Source organism: Podarcis melisellensis, assembly GCF_964234715.1.
Source record: "Podarcis melisellensis genome assembly, chromosome: 14".
Taxonomy (NCBI): domain Eukaryota; kingdom Metazoa; phylum Chordata; class Lepidosauria; order Squamata; family Lacertidae; genus Podarcis; species Podarcis melisellensis.
The window spans coordinates 29,143,123-29,161,056 of NC_138546.1; the positions used below are offsets into that span (position 1 = coordinate 29,143,123).

Sequence of the window (17,934 nt, forward strand, 5' to 3'; positions counted from 1 at the left end):
CTGAATTCAGGACCCATGCTCACATATGAATTCCTCACTTCCCTTGTGCTCAGTTTCTGTGAACTTGCAGCACACCCACTTGGTTAGGATCGTCTCCCCAAGTCCCCTTACTAGCCTTGGAAGTAACACAGTTGGGAGTTCATGTCTTCCTGGCTTGCTCTGCAGGTGGATTTTAACACGCAACTACAAAGCGCTCTCTAAAGGCACGCGCGGGAGCACGTCCGGCTTCCTGAACATCGTGATGGAGCTGAAGAAGTGTTGCAACCACTGCTATCTGATCAAGGCCCCCGAGGAGAATGAGAGGGAGAACAGGCAGGAGCTGCTGCTGGTGGGTAACGTGGAGGGAGGGAGGGGGACAGCAAGGAGGGAGCACATTGGCCCATGTGCTGGTTACATAAGCCTGTGGTGCGGCTGCATTCAGAATGCTGCTGCACATCAGCTTCACTGCAGCAAGGTCTTGCAGAGTTGGAGAAGGGTCAGAAAAGGGGAAACCAAACGGTCAAGGGCATGGAGCAACTTTCCACTATGAGGAAAGATAGTCGCATTTGGGACTTTTTTTTCCAGCTTAAAGACAGGTAAGAGGCAACATGATAGATGTTTATACAATATGCAGCATATAGTTAAACTGTGGAACTCCCTCCCACAGCATGGTCACCAACTTGGATGGCTTTAAGAGAGGACTGGGCAAATCCATGGAGTAGACTTATCAGTGGTACTAGTCATAGCGGCTATGCTTGTCCGTCATGCTTCTTACCACAGGTGGAGAGTGTTCTTGCACTTGAATCCTGGTTGACGGTTTCCCACAGGCAATCTGAGAACAGGATGCTGGACAAAATGGCCCATTGGCCTGATCCAGTAGGCCCTTCTTATATTCCCCATTGCACACTGCTTCTGGACATCTGCTGTGTTAAATGTGTACAGATGTGTAACACTTGTATAGCAGTTTTAAGTGTTTGAAATCCTTCACATGCATTGTCTAGCTGTAATCCATGGGAGAGCTTCGTAAGGCTCTGTTAGGCTACATTCCAGTAGCCCCACACGACCCAGAGGTTTCCTCACACCTAATTTCTTCACCCAGGCAAACAGAATCACAGTGCAAGAATGCTTTCCGGCCATGCAGAAGTACATGAGCAGGATATGTGAGGTCTGTGGCCTGGGGCAAGTCCTAAGGGCCAGATAGATTTTCCTAGAGGGTCATACTTGGCCCCTGGCTCTTAAGTTCTCCACCCCTGCTGTAAGTTAAGCCAGCAGCATTGTCACCCATATTACAGATGGAGACACTGAGGCTAAGACAGATCGGCTTGCCTAAATCCCCCTATGTCAGTTCACGGCTGACTAGGCGAGATTCAAACGAGGGATCTTCCTGATTTGTAGGGCTCAGTCCAGGTTGGAAGCGCCATTTGCAAATGACCACCATGTCCCCTTCAGTCTTTAATCAGGAGCAGCGGGAAGCTCATCCTCCTGGACAAACTCCTGAGCAGGCTGCGCGAGAGGGGCAACCGAGTCCTCATCTTCTCCCAGATGGTGAGAATGCTGGACATCTTGGCAGAGTATCTGGCCATCAAGCACTACCCTTTCCAGGTGAGGCTGCCATGGGTGAAACAGGCATGAGCTGCTGGCTTGCTTGGTTCAAAGGAGACGGTCTTAGATAAGCTTCAGATGTGGAAACCAAAGGTGTATGGGAAGAAAAGGAGGGGATTATGCATTTTGTATTTTTATTATTGAATTTATACCCCACCCTTCCTCCCAAAGAACCCATGTACTCCTTATGCATCACACATAAGTATGCAGAGGACTTCCCTTTGATGTTAAGATACTGTGGGCATACAGAGACAGTGTAGTTCGGTTTCCTGAGAATCTCGGCTTTTATTTTAAAGCGAGCAAGTTTCTAGTCCTTACAGTGTTCAGGGGGCACATCTCAGCCCAGCAAAAGTACTTTTTAACTGGAGACATTTGCTGGTTTGGCATGGGACTTCATCCAGTGAAGCTGAATGATGGAATATTCAGGGTGGATAGAAGAAAGTCATTCTTCATACAGCACATCATCAAACTATGGAACTCACTCCCACTGGAGGCAGCGATCAGATGGCTTTAAAAGAGGATTGGACAAATGCATGGAGGAGAAGGCTATCAATGACTACTAATTGCAAGAGCTGTTCTCTGCTTCCATGGTGAGAGGCAGTAATGCTTCTGAATACCAGAAGCCACAGGGCGGAGAGTTCTCTTGGCCTTGGGTCCTGCTTCCCACAGCCATCTGGTTGGCCTCTGTAAGAACAGGGTGCTGGACTAGATGGGCCATTTGCCTGATTCAGAAGGGCTCTTCTTATATCCTTATGGGACCCTCTGCACTGAAATCTGCCACTGAGCTTTCCCCTTTCCACGTGGCCTCTTGTGTCTTATGCCTCCTCATGCATTTTTTTTTTAAATAAGCGCTTCCACAAGCAGTTCCTGGCTCAGGGCTTGTAATGGGAGCTGCGGAGGCACCTGGTGCCTGTTGAGGCTTCCCAGGCACCGTCCCCTGCGGCAACAAGGTTATTTTTAATCACTGTTATTTTTAAAGTGTTGCCTTGCTCCAAGCTGGTAGAAGCTGGACAGGGATTTGAGTTTCTGAACCATTCACTGCAGCAGTACCCAGGGCTTTGTTTGTTTTTGTGTGAGTGTGTGTAAGTGTGTAAAAGCAGTGATTCCACCAGTGTCCTTTGATTCAATCCCTGTTGTTCTTTGCAGCGCCTGGACGGCTCAATCAAAGGCGAGATCCGAAAGCAGGCGCTGGATCACTTCAATGCTGACGGCTCAGAGGTAATGATCATTGTGACCTGCCCATTCAGAGGGAGGGCAGCAGCTGGCAAGGTCTTCTGAGGGAAGGCAGCGAGTACCACAAGGGCATGTCGTGTTTATCATCTTTATCAGCCCTTCGTCGCTGATAAAGATGGTGGATTACACCGAAATGGCGAAAATGGCCGGGAATATCAGAAACCAGGAAGATAGAAACTTTAACAAGGAATGGGGGCAATTTATAAGTTATCGAAGAGAACACTGTCAACGACTAAAAACTTTGGCAGGATTATAGTAACACTTGTAATGTATGAAAAACTAATGTAAAAATGGATTTTTAAGATAAATGGAGAAACTATAAGATGCAATAAAAAAAAGTTTGACAGTGGAAATCATGGAGGGATGGAGGGAAGCCTAAGGGTTCAGGAAATGATTAATGTTTAAATTCAAATGTATATTGTAAAACTGAATTAAAAAAATTAAAAGAAAAAAAGAAAGGGGATATCGTTGCAAACATTCTGCAAAAAGTTTTTTTGGGGATTGAAACTTTTCCTTTCTATCCAAGCTTTGTCCCTGGCTAGCCTACCAGATCTCTTTTTCAGCCTCTTATCAGAAACATCTCTGTGCAGAAATCTTCCCTCTAGTTCCTCAAAGGTTTTCCCTCCAAAGGAATACGTGTGTCTATGTGGTTATTGTATTGCATATCACTTCTTTGGAATGCCTCAGGGATTCATGTGCTTAGCGCTGAGGCCCTTTTTTCTTCTCCTCAGGACTTCTGCTTCCTCCTGTCCACGCGAGCTGGTGGCCTGGGGATTAACTTGGCCTCTGCCGACACGGTGGTCATTTTCGACTCGGACTGGAACCCTCAGAATGACTTGCAGGCTCAGGCCCGGGCTCACCGGATAGGGCAGAAGAAGCAGGTCAGAGAAAGAGCCGAAGCTCTCATGTTGCAGCCATGGCTGGGTGGCAGCAGCCCCTAAGATTCTGGAACGCCCACAAAGTTCCTGCAGGCCGTTTTCCTGGGTTGTTTTTCTTCGGACATGACAGTTACCTCTTAGTTCTGTGCCAGTTGTTTTCTTCATTCCGTAGGTGGAGAGGGAGACGGAAAGATAGAATTTGAGGTAACACCAGGAGAAAGGGATATTTTCTGCCCAATTTCAGTCATGGAATCCTTTTTTGTTTTTGTTTTTTTAGAGGTTTAATAAGATGCTATTATTCATTGTTATTATTGAATTTCTATCCTGTCCTTTCTCTCAAGGGTGCCCAGGGCTGCAGACATCTAAAAGTTTAAAAGAGGATGAGACAGATTCATGGAGAAGCTTTTTATTGGTATTTTAAAAACAATATGAAGACCAATAATAATAATAATAATAAACATTTGAAAATCATCTAATAACAGTCGTGGCGCTCCCCAAAGAATTAGTTTGTTGGGAGACCCCCCTATTTCTTTCCCAGAGCTATATTCCCAGAGTTTTCTGGGAAGAGGGCTTGATTGTTAAACCTCCCTGGAATTGTAGCTCTGTAAAGGGAATAGGGCAGGCATGGCCAAACCTGGCCCTCCAGCTGTTTTAGGACTATAATTCCCATCATCCCTGACCACTGGTCCTGTTAGCTAGGGATGATGGGAGTTGTAGTCCCAAAACAGCTGGAGGGCCAAGTTTGGCCATGCCTGGAGTAGGGGGTCTCCCAACTACTCTCAGCACCCGTACCAAACTACACTTCCCAGGATACTTTGAGGGAAGCCATAACCATTTAAAGTGGTATCATATTGGTTTAAATGTATGGTGCAGACGGGAGCCTTTGTAGAGAGGTAATTCCGCAGTTGGTTCAGACCTCTACTTTAGAAGCAGCCACAGTCGTAAGGCATTAAGGGGAAAGAAAACCTCTAAGCTGTTTACATGTGGCACCTCCTTCGATCTCCTCTGGCTTGCAGGGCAGGAGTCAGGGGCAAAGTAGTAGCTCATCAAGCAGAAGGACCCCTCAGGTTCAGTCTTTGTCATCTTCAGTTAAATGTTGCGTTTACGGGAGCAAGAAAAGCTTTTGTTGGCTTTCATGCTCTGGGGTAAGAGAGGAACCGGTATCTGACTCTCTGGAAAATGGAGCTTTTATCTGTACCTCCCCCCCCCCACAGGTGAATATTTATCGATTGGTTACCAAGGGGACGGTGGAAGAAGAGATTATCGAAAGAGCCAAGAAGAAGATGGTATTAGACCATCTGGTGATACAGCGCATGGACACCACTGGTCGAACTGTTCTGGACAACAACTCTGGCAGATCCAAGTAAGGGGGATGAGAGAGGATGGGGACAGGTTCTCTTGAGGACTACAGATCCAAACTAACTAGTCTCTCTTGGGTGTATATCAGCCTTCCTTGAGATGCTGCCCTCCGCTAGGTCCAACGTCCACTTCCTTCTTGTTCCCTTGCAGCACAAACCCCTTCAACAAAGAGGAGCTGACGGCCATCTTGAAGTTCGGTGCGGAAGACCTGTTCAAAGAGCTGGAAGGGGAAGAGTCTGAGCCACAGGTGAACCCAGCCGGAAGGGTTTTTGGTTGGCACACTTTGTTAGAGATGGTTTCCCCTCTGAAGGTTGTATTCAAAGCTACAGTGGTACCTTGGTTTTCGAATGTCTTCGTCGACGAACATTTCGGTTTTTGAACACCGTAAACCCAGAAGTAAATGCTTCGGTTTTCAGACGTGCCTCAGAAGTTGAACTGGAAATGCTGCTTCCGTATTGAGTTTTCCGTTTTGAGGCTTCCATACTGAGTTTCGATTTTGGAATTCGAATGGTCTTCTGGAACGGATTACGTTCGAAAACCGAGGGTCCACTGTAGTCCTACCCAGACCAGACCCATAAATCAAATCAAATCAAATCAAATCTTTATTGTTACAGTCAATGACCAGTATTCAGTAGACCCATGAAAGTTATTAGAGCTAAGATAGTTGCGTTAATTAATTTCAGTGGGTTTACTCTGAGCAGGACCATCCCAATGAAAAGGAAATGCAAGAAAGCAAAGTGGCTGTCCAACGAGGCCTTACAAATAGCGGGGGAGAGAAGGCAAGCAAAATGCGAGGTAGTGAAAGATACAGGAAATTGAATGCAGATTTCCAAAAAATAGCAAAGAGAGACAAGAAGGCCTTCTTAAATGAGCAATGCAAAGAAATAGAGGAAAACAACAGAATGGGAAGAACCAGAGATCTGTTCAAGAAAATTGGAGATATGAAAGGAACATTTCATACAAAGCTTACCATGATAAAGGACAAAAGTGGTAAGGACCTAACAGAAGCAGAAGACATCAAGAAGAGGTGGCAATAGTACACACCAGGTAGTGTGGTTGCTGACCTTGAGCCAGACATCCTGGAGAGTGAAGTCAAATGGGCCTTAGAAAGCACTGCAAATAACAAGGCCAGTGGAAGTGATGGTATTCCAGCTGAACTATTTAAAATTTTAAAAGATGTTGTTAAGGTGCTACACTCAATATGCCAGCAAGTTTGGAAAACTCAGCAGTGGCCAGAGGATTGAAGAAGCTCAGTCTACATCCCAATCCCAAAGAAGGGCAGTGCCAAAGTGCTCCAACTACCGTACAATTGCACTCATTTCACACGCTAGCAAGGTTATGCTTAAAATTCTACAAGGAAGGCTCAAGCAGTATGTGGACCGAGAACTCCCAGAAGTGCAAGCTGGATTTAGAAGAGGCAGAGGAACCAGAGACCAAATTGCAAACATGCGCTGGATTATGGAGAAAGGTAGAGAGTTCCTGAAAGACATCTACTTCTGCTTCATTGACTATGCAAAAACCTTTGATTGTGTCGACCACAGCAAACTATGGCAAGTTCTTAAAGAAATGGGAGTGCCTGATCACCTCATCTGTCTCCTGAGAAATCTCTATGTGGGACAAGAAGCTACAGTTAGAACTGGATACGGAACAACTGACTGGCGTTCTCTGGTCCATGGGGTCACGAAGAGTCGGACACAACTAAACGACTAAACAACAACAACAACAACAACACTCTGAGCAGGATTAATTTTTGATACAAGCTTGTATGTTTCTATGATACCAACAGAGGTGAACAACCCATACCAGTTCCCAAGCTGGTGTCCCACAAGGAATAAATCGATTTCATTTTTTATTCTTTCATTTATAGGATTCCTTACCTACCCCTTTCACCGCAAGGTCCCAGGACAGGTTACGACGATATTATAATACAGTTATAAAATCAAATAAATCAGTTTATGATTGTAAAACTAGCAAGACCATTATAAATGGAACAGGGGACTTTAAATTCAACAAAAGGAAGTGGATCCGCCAAAACAAAATACGGTGGTACCTCGATTTAAGTACTTAATTCATTCCAGTGGTCTGTACTTAACCTGAAACTGTTCTTAACCTGAAGCACCACTTTACCTAATGGGGCCTCCTGCTGCTGCTGCGCCACCAGAGCACAATTTCTGTTCTCATCCTGAAGCAAAGTTCTTAACCTGAAGCAATTTTTCTGGGTTAACGGAGTCTGTAAACTGAAGCGTATGTAACCTGAGGTACCACTGTACCTTAAGTTCCAAGGGTCAGGGAAAAAGAGGTGTGTCTTCAGCACCTGGTGGAAGCTGTGGAACAATGATGTCAGGCATTGTGGGGAGGGAGTTCTAGAACTGAGGGGCCATCACAGAGAAATCCCTCTCCTGGGCTACAACTGCCAACACTTCTGAAGGTGACGGAGCGACACTTAGGTACTCCTCTGCCAGTAGCCTGGGAGGGCCTGTAGGCAGGGATGGAGACAATTTTTCAGATATTTGGGGCCTTAGTAGTAGTTGCTCTGTGAGCAATGCAGAAAATTATTTGTGAATCTTAATTTTGGTGTTGAAAGGGGCACATTCCTTTACAGTCGTACCTTGGTTGCCGAACGCCTTGGTACTCGTACGTTTTGGCTCCCGAATGATCGAAAACTGGAAGTGAGTGTTCTGGTTTTTGAATGATTTTCAGAAACCGAACGTCCGGTGTGGCTTCCAATTGGCTGCAGGACGCTTCTGCAGCCAACCGGAAGTTGTGCCTTGGTTTTCGAACAGTACCGGGACTCTCGGAACACATTCTGTTCGAGAACCAAGGTACGAATGTACTTTTGAAAGAAGCAAAAAACCAGGTGTCTTTGCTTTTAGAAAGTTTGGGAAATGCTGGACAACGCTATGCGGTCTCCTTCCATCTTCTCTAAAGCACTTAGCACACTTGTCCCACATCCCACCCCACTGAGTTCATTCTTACTCAATATTCGGTTATTGCAGATTCTCTCTTACGGGCTGTGATTCCCTCCTGTCTTCCCCACCCCTTCCAGGAAATGGACATCGAGGAAATTTTGCGCTTGGCCGAAACCCGAGAGAACGAAGCATCCACGAGCGCCACAGACGAACTTCTGTCTCAGTTCAAGGTATGGACCTGTGTGGGTGGAGCATAATGCAACGTTAGCATGCTTTCAGTTATTTTTTATTGAATTTATATCGCAGCCTTCCTCCCCAAGGAACCCAGGGGCAGAGGATAAGACAATTTAAAAATGAAATGAAAGCATTCTCAAATAGGAGCCCAGGGGTGGAATATGACCAACCCTGTGATGGTTTCAGATCTTACAAGAAGTACCAGCACAGATGGCAGATAATTTTGCCAGTGGCAGTAGAGCAATTGTGTCCAAACTTCATCCCCACCTCACTCCGGAAAAATTCCTGCAGACACTCATGATTGTGACCCGGGTTCAAATTCCTTCACGGCCCCGGTGGCCTTGGAGAAGGCATGCACTCGCAGCCTCAGTTTCCCTTCGTCTTAGCGGGTTCCTTCTCACACGGTGTCATTGTGAGGAGACACACACACACACACACACACACAGAAGCCATGGGATTGGTTCGAAATATTTTTTAACCTGGTGATGAGGAATGAAACCAGGCACATGTTTTATCCTTTGTAGGTGGCCAACTTTGCAACGATGGAGGAGGAGGAAGCCGAGCTGGAGGAGAGGTCTCAGAAGGACTGGGACGATATCATCCCGGAGGAGCAGAGGAAGAAGGTGGAGGAGGAGGAGCGGCAGAAGGAATTAGAGGAGATCTACATGCTTCCCAGAATCCGCAGCTCAGCTAAAAAGGTATGGCCACGGCAGGGCGTGTCCTCCTCAAGTTGAACCCAGACCAACCACTGCCATGTCCCAACAGCTCTTGTCAGCTAAAAATGTAAGAAGAGCTCAACTCATTCAGGCCAAAAGTCCATCTAGTCCCCCTGCAACCTCTCGGGTGCCTTTGGGAATCCCGCATGCAGGAGCTGAGTGCAGCAACGCTCTTCTTTTCTACATTTAAGGCATTCACACAGAGCCTGCTGCTTCAGTGAGGGACATATGGCATTTATTATTTCCTCTTAACAATGTGGGGCACTTGATAGGGAGATGTAAGCAAAGGTGGGTGATTGCCCCCGAAGGGTTTACATTATAAATTTAGGAAGTTGGGAACGTCAGAGACTGGGCTTAGGAGGTGTGAGAGAGGGCAATACAGGACTGGAGACTGCAAAATGGGTTAAACGGGTCCCTTGCAGATTTCAGTTTCCCCTCTTGCACAATCTGCTTTTTGAAATGCAAAGCATGGCCCCTCGTTGGGAAGGAAGATAGGAGGCTGACTTACATTGAGCCAGACCATCAAGCTCAGTATCACCTACTCTGGCTGGTAGCTGCTCTCCATGGGTTCAGACTGATCTCTCCCAGCCTTGCCTAGAGATGCTGGGGATTGCACCTGGGGCCTTCTGCCTGCAAAGCAGATGCTTTACCACTGAGCTGTGGTCCCGTACCTTTAAGGAATATCAGCCTTAAACCAAGTCAGACCATTGGCTCATCTAGCTCAGTATCTTCTACACTGGTACCAGCTCTCAAGGGTTTAAGGCAGGGGGCAGTCCTAGCCCTAGCTGGTCTCAAACCCGGGGCCTTCCTCATGCAAGCAGATGCTTCCCACTGAACAATGGCCCTTCCTGAACAAGTGGGTCTGCTTTTATAGGCAATAGCCAGCACATCAAAGCTCCAGCTGGACACTGGAAGCCTTTCACCCTCCTCCTCTGCCAAAATATCTGGAGCATCCTGAAGTGATGAGAGCCCAGGGGCTAAGATACCTCCTGCTGCAAGCAAGCAAGCAGCCTGGCTGATCTGTTGTCCTTTCTGCCCCCATAGGCTCAGGCCAATGACAGCGACTCGGATGTTGAGATGAAGAAAAAGCTGCAGGGGTCGTCCGGCTCGGAGAGCGAGACGGAGGACTCGGACGATGATAAAAGACCCAAACGAAGAGGGCGGCCCCGCAGCGTCCGGAAGGACATGGTGGAAGGCTTTACGGACACAGAAATCAGGAGGTCAGCACTGATGCCTGATGGGGTTTCATCTGCATTTATTCCTCCCCCTGCCCAGGAGTCTTGAGCAGGCTCCGATACGTCTTAAGCTCATTTTCATTTAAGCGAAAAAGCCCTCCCCTTTTTTTACAATCCAGAATTACTTTATATACCAGGCAGCTATTTCCCCCCCCCCCCCACGCAGCCCAGCAAAGTTTTGTGATAACCCTTGGAATTCCAGGGAGATTGTGGTACTCTTGGGATGGTGGCACAATCATGATTTGGGAGCTGGAGTTAGCAGGATCCCTGAGTGCCTTTTGCAATAGTTAGGTGACCAGCTCCACAGAACAAGTTTATTCAAGTAGGAATGCACTTGCTGGAACTCTTCTGACAGCTGTTGCCCCATTCTTTTGTTTGAATCCCGCAGGTTTATCAAGGCCTACAAAAAGTTTGGCGTTCCCCTGGAACGGTAAGTGCTGATCTATTTAGTTGGGGGTGCCAGGGATTACACTGAGGGTACTGTTACTATTTTTTATTTTACTGGATTTTTCATCATGGCTTTCCTCCCGGCGAAGCCCAGGGCAGCAAACAATACATTTTTAAAGCAAAAACATTACAAAACAGATTAAAATATTCTAAAAACAATTTAAAAACATGTTAAAACAATTAGAAACATTCATTTATTATTTTCTTATACGTCACCTTTATTTACGATGTAGCATATTTTTATAAAAAAATTATAAACAGCAGCAATTGCAATTTAAAAACAGTCTTCCATCCCATGATCTTGAGGTTGCCACAACATTTGTGGGCCACCAATTTTTGGATAGACTGGATAGTTTTCAAATTATGCCTGAAAGTTGATAATGATGGAGGCAGGCATACCACACTAAGGAGGGTAATTCCCAGAGTTCCCTGGGAAGAAGGATTGATTCTTTAAACCACTCTGGGAATTGTCACACTGTGATGAGAATGGGGGTCTCCTCACAACCCTCCGCACCCTTAACAAACTACAGCCCCCAGGAGTCTTTGGGGGAAGGCTGTAGGATGTGGCATTTCATTTCATTATTTCATTTTTATTGATTTATCAATAGACATGTGGTACAGACTAACACATGATACAAACCATAACAGAATGATACACGGAGCATATTCAGTATATAAGTCAAATTAAAGAGATGCAATTTAATATAGCCAGTTTCTTAAGATGCGTCTACGTAGCCCAGGAGTGAGTCATAGGAGGAGTACATCTATGGGTCTCCCTATTTATATAATTAAAAAAAAAAGTGGAGACCTGTCTGCGTCAAAAATGTCTGATTTGGCTCTGCCCCAGATTACACGTCTATGTCTGAACAGATGTTCAGATAAAATCACATCCCATACATTGATAAACGATGACTCTGGAACTTCTGATGAGTTCCAGTGTGGCACTGGGCTATGAACAGTCTGCCGCCACGAGGGAGCTGTTTCCATTCACTTCATTGTCCTCTTCTCCCTCTTCCAGGCTGGAATGCATTGCCCGAGATGCGGAGCTGGTAGACAAATCGGTGGCCGACCTCAAACGCCTCGGGGAGCTTCTTCACAACAGCTGCGTTTCGGCCATGCAGGAGTACGAAGAACACCTGAAAGAGAACCCTGCAGAAAGTAAGTGGAGAAGAGTCTTGCATCCAGGAAAAAAGGATTGGTCAAAGCACTTGGATCCTCATGCTTTTCAGATAAGCAACTCACCCCTTCCCCCCTGTTGCTTGTAGCTGAAGCATCTGTGGCTCTTTTTTTCCAGACAAAGGACCAGGGAAGAGAAGAGGCCCCACCATTAAGATTTCTGGCGTCCAGGTGAACGTGAAAGCCATCGTTCAGCACGAAGAGGAGTTTGCAATGCTGCACAAGACCATCCCAACGGACCTGGAGGAGAGGGCAAGGTGAGTCTGAAGGTTCCTGGGTACGCAGGGAAGAAGAGCGCAAGGAGGCGAGAGTTGGCGTAGAGCAGGGGCAACAGACTTTCAGCTGCTTTCCAGATTGCAGCTTTGGTTAACCTGTAAATTAATGGGACTCATTGAGCTTCAGGCTCACTCCTTCATCTTCAGACTCCCAGCTTACTTTCCTTTCTTAAATGAGATAGGCAGAAGAGAATATTCACGAGGGAGCCCTCAGCGGGTCCAGAATGGAGTCCTGCCTCTCAGAAGGGGTGTTCATCGTATGTTACATTCAAACCAGTGTACCATCTCTGGACATATCTAGTTGGGGTGCACAAACAGTTGTGCTGTGGACTCGTGGTTATTTGTATGTAACACTCAATGTATCTAGCTGTGTACACACCATAGTGGAGCTGTGCTCAACAAGTGTACACTCTTTTCACACACCACCACTTGTACATGTGGAGAGGAAGCTTGCACCTCAGTGTAATGGGTGAAGAAACCTAAAACACTGGAAAGTTTAAGTGAGAACAACACAAATTTGTGCCTTCTCTCTCTCTCCCTGTCCCCCTTCTGTTGCAGACCTTTAGAGGCATAGAAAAATAACTCTGATGTAAAAAGTGAAGCGCCTGCCAACCTAGCAGTTTGAAAGCACCCTCGGGTGCAAGTAGATAAATAGGGACCGCTTTCTAGCGGGAAGGTAAACGGCGTTTCCGTGTGCAGCTCTGGCTCGCCAGAGCAGCGATGTCACGCTGGCCACGTGACCCGGAAGTGTCTTCGGACAGCGCTGGCCCCCGGCCTCTTAAGTGAGATGGGCGCACAACCCCAGAGTCTGGCAAGACTGGCCCGTACGGGCAGGGGTACCTTTACCTTTTTAAAAAGTGAAGAGAGACAGTGTCGTTCAGTGGTTATAGTGTTGGACTTAGACCTGGCAGGCCTGTGTTCAAATCCCTACTCAGCCATGGGTGACCATAGGCCAGCCACCCTTAGCCTAGCTTACCTCACAGGGTTGTTGTGAAGATAAAATGGGGAAGGAGGAAAACCATATATACCATCTTGAGCCAAACAACAAAACCTCTTACCTGTTTTTCTGCTCTCCCATTAAATTGCAGGTTCTGCCTGACTTGCCGTGTGAAAGCTGCCCATTTTGATGTGGATTGGAGTGTGGAAGATGACTCTCACTTGTTGGTGGGAGTATATGAACATGGCTACGGGAACTGGGAGCTCATCAAATCAGACCCAGAGCTGAAATTGACCAACAAGGTACAAGAAACCTCACCTGCAGAGGGAGGCCTGGTTTGCATGTATAGCACTAAGCCACGGTTAGTTTAGCCAAAGAGTGGTTTATTTGGCTGTGCAAACTCAGCCAACAGACTAACTGAGGTTTGTTTCCTCCCAGCCAAACCACAACGTGAAGCCACAATTTGCTGTTGGCTTACAAACTGTGACATGTTACAGCTATGGTTTAGTGTTATCTTTGAAACCATAGCTTTGCTTAACCATGGTTTGTTAGGCCACTCCACCCTAGACGCTCACTAAGCTGTGGAGGCAAAGCTAGCTGGAAAACGAAAGCTTTGGAGAAACAAGATGCGCCTTGTTTTCAGGTCTGTGAACATGGTTTGTTGAACGAGCCATAGCTACAACAAACCATGGCACACTGTCATGTGTGAACGCAGGCAGTGTGTGTCTGCAGACAAGTGTTTGGCTTCCTCCAAAGACAATTCCAACCCTCCACTGAGCAACCAGGCTTTAATCAAAACAAGTAATAGCAAGAATGGTGTAAAACAACATGTCTAGAAGTCTGTTGTGCTCAGGGAAACTGGGTATAAATTCTGTGGTTCAACTGGCAATGTATTTTGCTGTTGACTACACCCCGCAAAGCTCACGGAAATCTGGGCAGAAGAAAAAGAAACGAGGAAATAGGAAGCAGAGGGAGGGTTTCTGATTGCTTTGATCCTGACATGGCGTGAGCTTCTGTGCAGACCTGGCCATTTATTTATTCTCTTAAAGAATGCTGCCTCCTAGAGCAGAAAACACTGCTCTAGTGTTTGGATTACTGATGGGTGTCCAATTCCCCCCACTTTGAATTCTTAGTCCACTTCCCCATTTTCTTAGTTGTAGCTTTCTGTATCTTATAATTGGAAAGTATATGGGGGGTTCTCTTGCTGTCAGACCTTTGCTTTCGTTGATGCCCATGTCCTTAAAAACATTTCTCTCCCCCCCCCAAGATCCTTCCTGTTGAGACAGACAAGAAGCCTCAGGGGAAACAGCTCCAGGCACGAGTCGACTACTTGCTGAAACTACTCAAGAAAGACATGGAGAAAAAGGACGGAACGAAAGAGGTGGAAGAGGTCAGTTCCACCATGGATGAATCACAGCAGAAAAGGCAGAGTCACTAGACCAGGCCTTGTGCATTTCACACATCTGACTTGGCACTTCAGTAGTGCACAGGCCAGCTTTCTAGTCCCTGTGGAGGCAAATGCATGCTTTGGAAACATATGGATGGGGCTTTGTAAAATCTCTCAAACCAGAATGAGGGCTGAATAGGACCCCCAGGTTTTTTAAAGCATCATATGCCAAGCCTGGTGCCTTCCAGTTTGGACCACAGGTCATCAGCCTCAGCCAGCACAACTGTGCTTCTGTTAACATCAGCATCATGCAGCCATGCCGCCTAGGGCTGATGTGAGTCGTAGCCGGTCCAGAACTCACGAAAAGGGGGCACCATGTTAGCAGAATGCGCCGTGCGCTACGAGGCTCTGCATCTGGGTCTGTGTGTCATCTGGGAGGGAAGCTTTCCTTGGGAAGTTGCAGTTCTCCTGCTCTTGACTGACTTCTTCTCCTCTCGCCTTAGACCAAGGCGAAAAAGAGGAAGCCCCGCACAAAGAAGGAAAACAAGTCTCTCAAAGGGAGAGATGAGCATGGGAATGAGGTCTCCTCTCCTCGACACTCAGACAACCCCTCAGAAGAAGGAGAGGTCAAGGTAAGCCCAGTTTGGCAGGTCTCCTGTGATTCCACATGCCCACCTGTGCAATATCTGATGTGCGGATTCTATTGTGTTGAATAATTTTTTTTATATACAGCTGGCAGATGAAGAATCGGAAGTTCTCTTTTTTCTGTCCTTCCTTCCTTCCTTCCTTCCTTCCTTCCTTCCTTCCTTCCTTCCTTCCTTCCTTCCTTCCTTCCTCCCCCCCCCCTCTCTCTCTCTCTCTCCTGGTCTGTGTTTTTATTTAGATCAGCTTTTTAGCTTTGATAAAGCAAGTATTTGATAGTTTTGTATTCCTTTTAAAATTTATCCCCTCCCCCACAAAAAAAATCCACCAGGAGCCAGTGGCTAAGATTATGTTTCCCAGATGCCTCACCTCAGGCACAGCCAGCAGAGCCCCTTTCCCTGTTCAGCTTCTGTAGTCTTTCTCCGCTCCCCACAACAATAGCTTTGAAAACCAGGTTTGTTTGGTTTTTTTAAAAAAAACCCAATAATAGCTGTGCACATTAGCCTCATGTAGATGATCCATGCCATTGCTGTTCCATTCAGATTATGGCTTGTATAGACTATAAATTGGCTCTTCAGATGTTTTGGACTACAACTTTCATCATCCATAGGCAGAGGCGTTATCACACTTCAAGGATTCATTCCAGCTAGGTAGAAGCACTTAAGGGCTGGTGAGGAAGAGAAGGTGGGGTAGAGGAGGGGCCTGGATAGAGTCACTAGGGCCCGATACAGAGGCGCAGGGGACGAAATTCACCACCACCTAACCTGCAATCCCTCAGCCCTGAAATAAATGAAATAGGTTTGATTTCCCCCCCCTTCCTGCTTTCCCCCTTTCCTACAGGAGGATGGCTTAGATGGCAGCCCTGTGAGAAAGAAGCCGAAGAAGAAAGAGGACAAAGAAAACAAGATAAAACAGACGGCAAGCAAGAAAGAAAAGGAAGAGGAGAAAGAGAGGAGGAAGACAAAGGGCAAAAGAGAAAAGGTACCGGAGATTGTCTTTGCTCCACAAGGAAAAATCACATAGGAATCAGTTTAGCAACCCTGGGTGAGATACTGAGTAATAATTTCTCACGCAGAACTGTATCAGGAACTGGCTTCAGGCTGGCCTCATCTCTCTCCTGTGTGAAACTGCTGCAAATTCTGTGCTTTGTTTTTATGTTTGCCATGCCTCGTTTTGTCTTTTTACAGGCCAAAGGCAGCGATGCCAAATCTGCAGGCAAAGGGAAGAGATCTCAGGGCCCCGTCCACATTACAGCTGGGAGTGAGCCCATCCCCATTGGAGAAGAGGAAGAGGATGACTTGGACCAGGAAACCTTCAGCATAGTAAGTTTTTCCTCATGGGGTCAGAGAGGAAGGGGTCCCATTCGTCATTCCAGCCCCGTATGGTTTAGACTAGTTGATCTCTTGCATCTTTGGGCTTCAGAATTTTTGCAAGCTACTTTATTCAAGTCAGCAGCATGTACCCTTTCATTCATTTATTTAGAAGCATTTTATATATGGCTTTGTATTTCAAGAAACCCTTAAGCAGGGCACAGTAGGCAGTGGTATGAGCAGGTTGGGTTTATGGCGGGTGGTTTGGACTACAACTCCCAGCATGCCTTGGTCAGGGCTGATGGGAGCTGTAGTTCAAAACATCTGGAGAGCACCAGCTGTCGAAAATGTTGAAAAGGCAGAATGAATGATGGAAGTTCTGTCCCATATGTGGTGGCATGAGCACAAATAATCCCGAATTCACAATTTTCAAAAGATGGCTAGGGCCGCTCCCTGTAGGAAGGCAGTAAATAATCCTCAATAACGTGTAGCTTTGCTCTCTCTGCTGCTCCCCTCCCAGTGCAAAGAGCGGATGAGGCCTGTCAAAAAGGCTTTGAAGCAGCTGGACAAGCCAGACAAGGGACTGACGGTGCAGGAGCAGCTGGAGCACACGCGCAGCTGCCTGCTGAAGATTGGCGACCGCATCTCAGAGTGCCTGAAAGCCTACTCAGACCAGGAGCTCATCAAGCTCTGGAGAAGGTAACCAGCTCCACCTACCCACTTGCCTTCCTGCCTGTCAGACCTTCCACTGCGCTCTCACGCTAGTTAGCTACTGAGGTCAGGTTTAAGGAAGCTGGCTTGGCCCACCTAGCTTGGCTCACCAGGTTTGATCCCTTGGAGATCTGCCGGTCAGTATGGACCTTGGTGGACCATAGATCTGACTTGGTATGAGGTAGTTTCTTCGGTCCCTATACCTTTGGGGGAAAGAGCATCCAATTTGTGTGCAGAAATCCCCAGATACAATCCCCAGCTATTCCTGGTAGGGCTTGGAAAGACTGCCTCTCTAATGCCCTGGAGAGCGGCTACCGGTCAGTGTGGACAGTATTCAGGTAGAAGGATCAGTGGTCTGCTTCTTTTATAAAGAAGCTTTCTGTTCATTTCATTTATTAGACTTACTAGTTGCTCGTCACCTGAAGGTCTCCAAGCAACTTAACAGCAAGGACAAGATATACAGCGCACCCTGTGCTGTAAGCTACCCTGGCAGAAATGTAATATAAGGAGTGCAAAATGTAGGAAGTTGCCTTATACCGAGAAAGACCATTGGTCCATCTAGCTCAGCATCATCTTCTCTGATTGGCAGCAGCTCTCCAGGGTTTCAGGCAGGGGGCATCGTGTCCCTACGTAGAGATGCTGGGCATTGAATCTGGGACCGTCTGCATGCAAAACAGATGCTCTCCCACTGAGCTTTTACATTGCAAAATATGTTGGCTTAGAATTTAGATTTAGGGTTTTTTTTAATGAAAGAGTTAATGATACCAGAGTTTAGACAGTAAAAGCATGTGTTGTAAAACAGCTAATAAAATGGAGTAAAAAAACAAACATTAGGGAAGGGCAGGGTAGGGTAGGAAATCAAGAAGAAATAGGTTTTAAAATGTTTAACTTTCTGGAATATTTT

The 17,934-nt window shown here is 46.6% G+C and overlaps 1 protein-coding gene across 6 annotated transcripts in view; it reads left to right on the forward strand.

Annotated features, from left to right (window-relative positions):
* Positions 1-17,934, forward strand: part of CHD2 (chromodomain helicase DNA binding protein 2) — a 63,734-nt gene that overhangs the window by 39,314 nt on the left and 6,486 nt on the right. For all 6 annotated transcript variants that reach the window (XM_081888368.1, XM_081888367.1, XM_081888370.1 and 3 more), the window contains 18 exons: positions 166-328; positions 1,429-1,581; positions 2,728-2,799; positions 3,546-3,695; positions 4,907-5,055; positions 5,202-5,298; positions 8,098-8,190; positions 8,719-8,892; positions 9,955-10,130; positions 10,534-10,575; positions 11,611-11,750; positions 11,887-12,025; positions 13,132-13,282; positions 14,248-14,370; positions 14,871-14,999; positions 15,850-15,990; positions 16,197-16,331; positions 16,840-17,018. In XM_081888368.1, the coding sequence (XP_081744494.1) occupies positions 166-328; positions 1,429-1,581; positions 2,728-2,799; positions 3,546-3,695; positions 4,907-5,055; positions 5,202-5,298; positions 8,098-8,190; positions 8,719-8,892; positions 9,955-10,130; positions 10,534-10,575; positions 11,611-11,750; positions 11,887-12,025; positions 13,132-13,282; positions 14,248-14,370; positions 14,871-14,999; positions 15,850-15,990; positions 16,197-16,331; positions 16,840-17,018 (2,406 nt within the window). The remainder of the gene's footprint in view (positions 1-165; positions 329-1,428; positions 1,582-2,727; positions 2,800-3,545; positions 3,696-4,906; positions 5,056-5,201; positions 5,299-8,097; positions 8,191-8,718; positions 8,893-9,954; positions 10,131-10,533; positions 10,576-11,610; positions 11,751-11,886; positions 12,026-13,131; positions 13,283-14,247; positions 14,371-14,870; positions 15,000-15,849; positions 15,991-16,196; positions 16,332-16,839; positions 17,019-17,934) is intronic.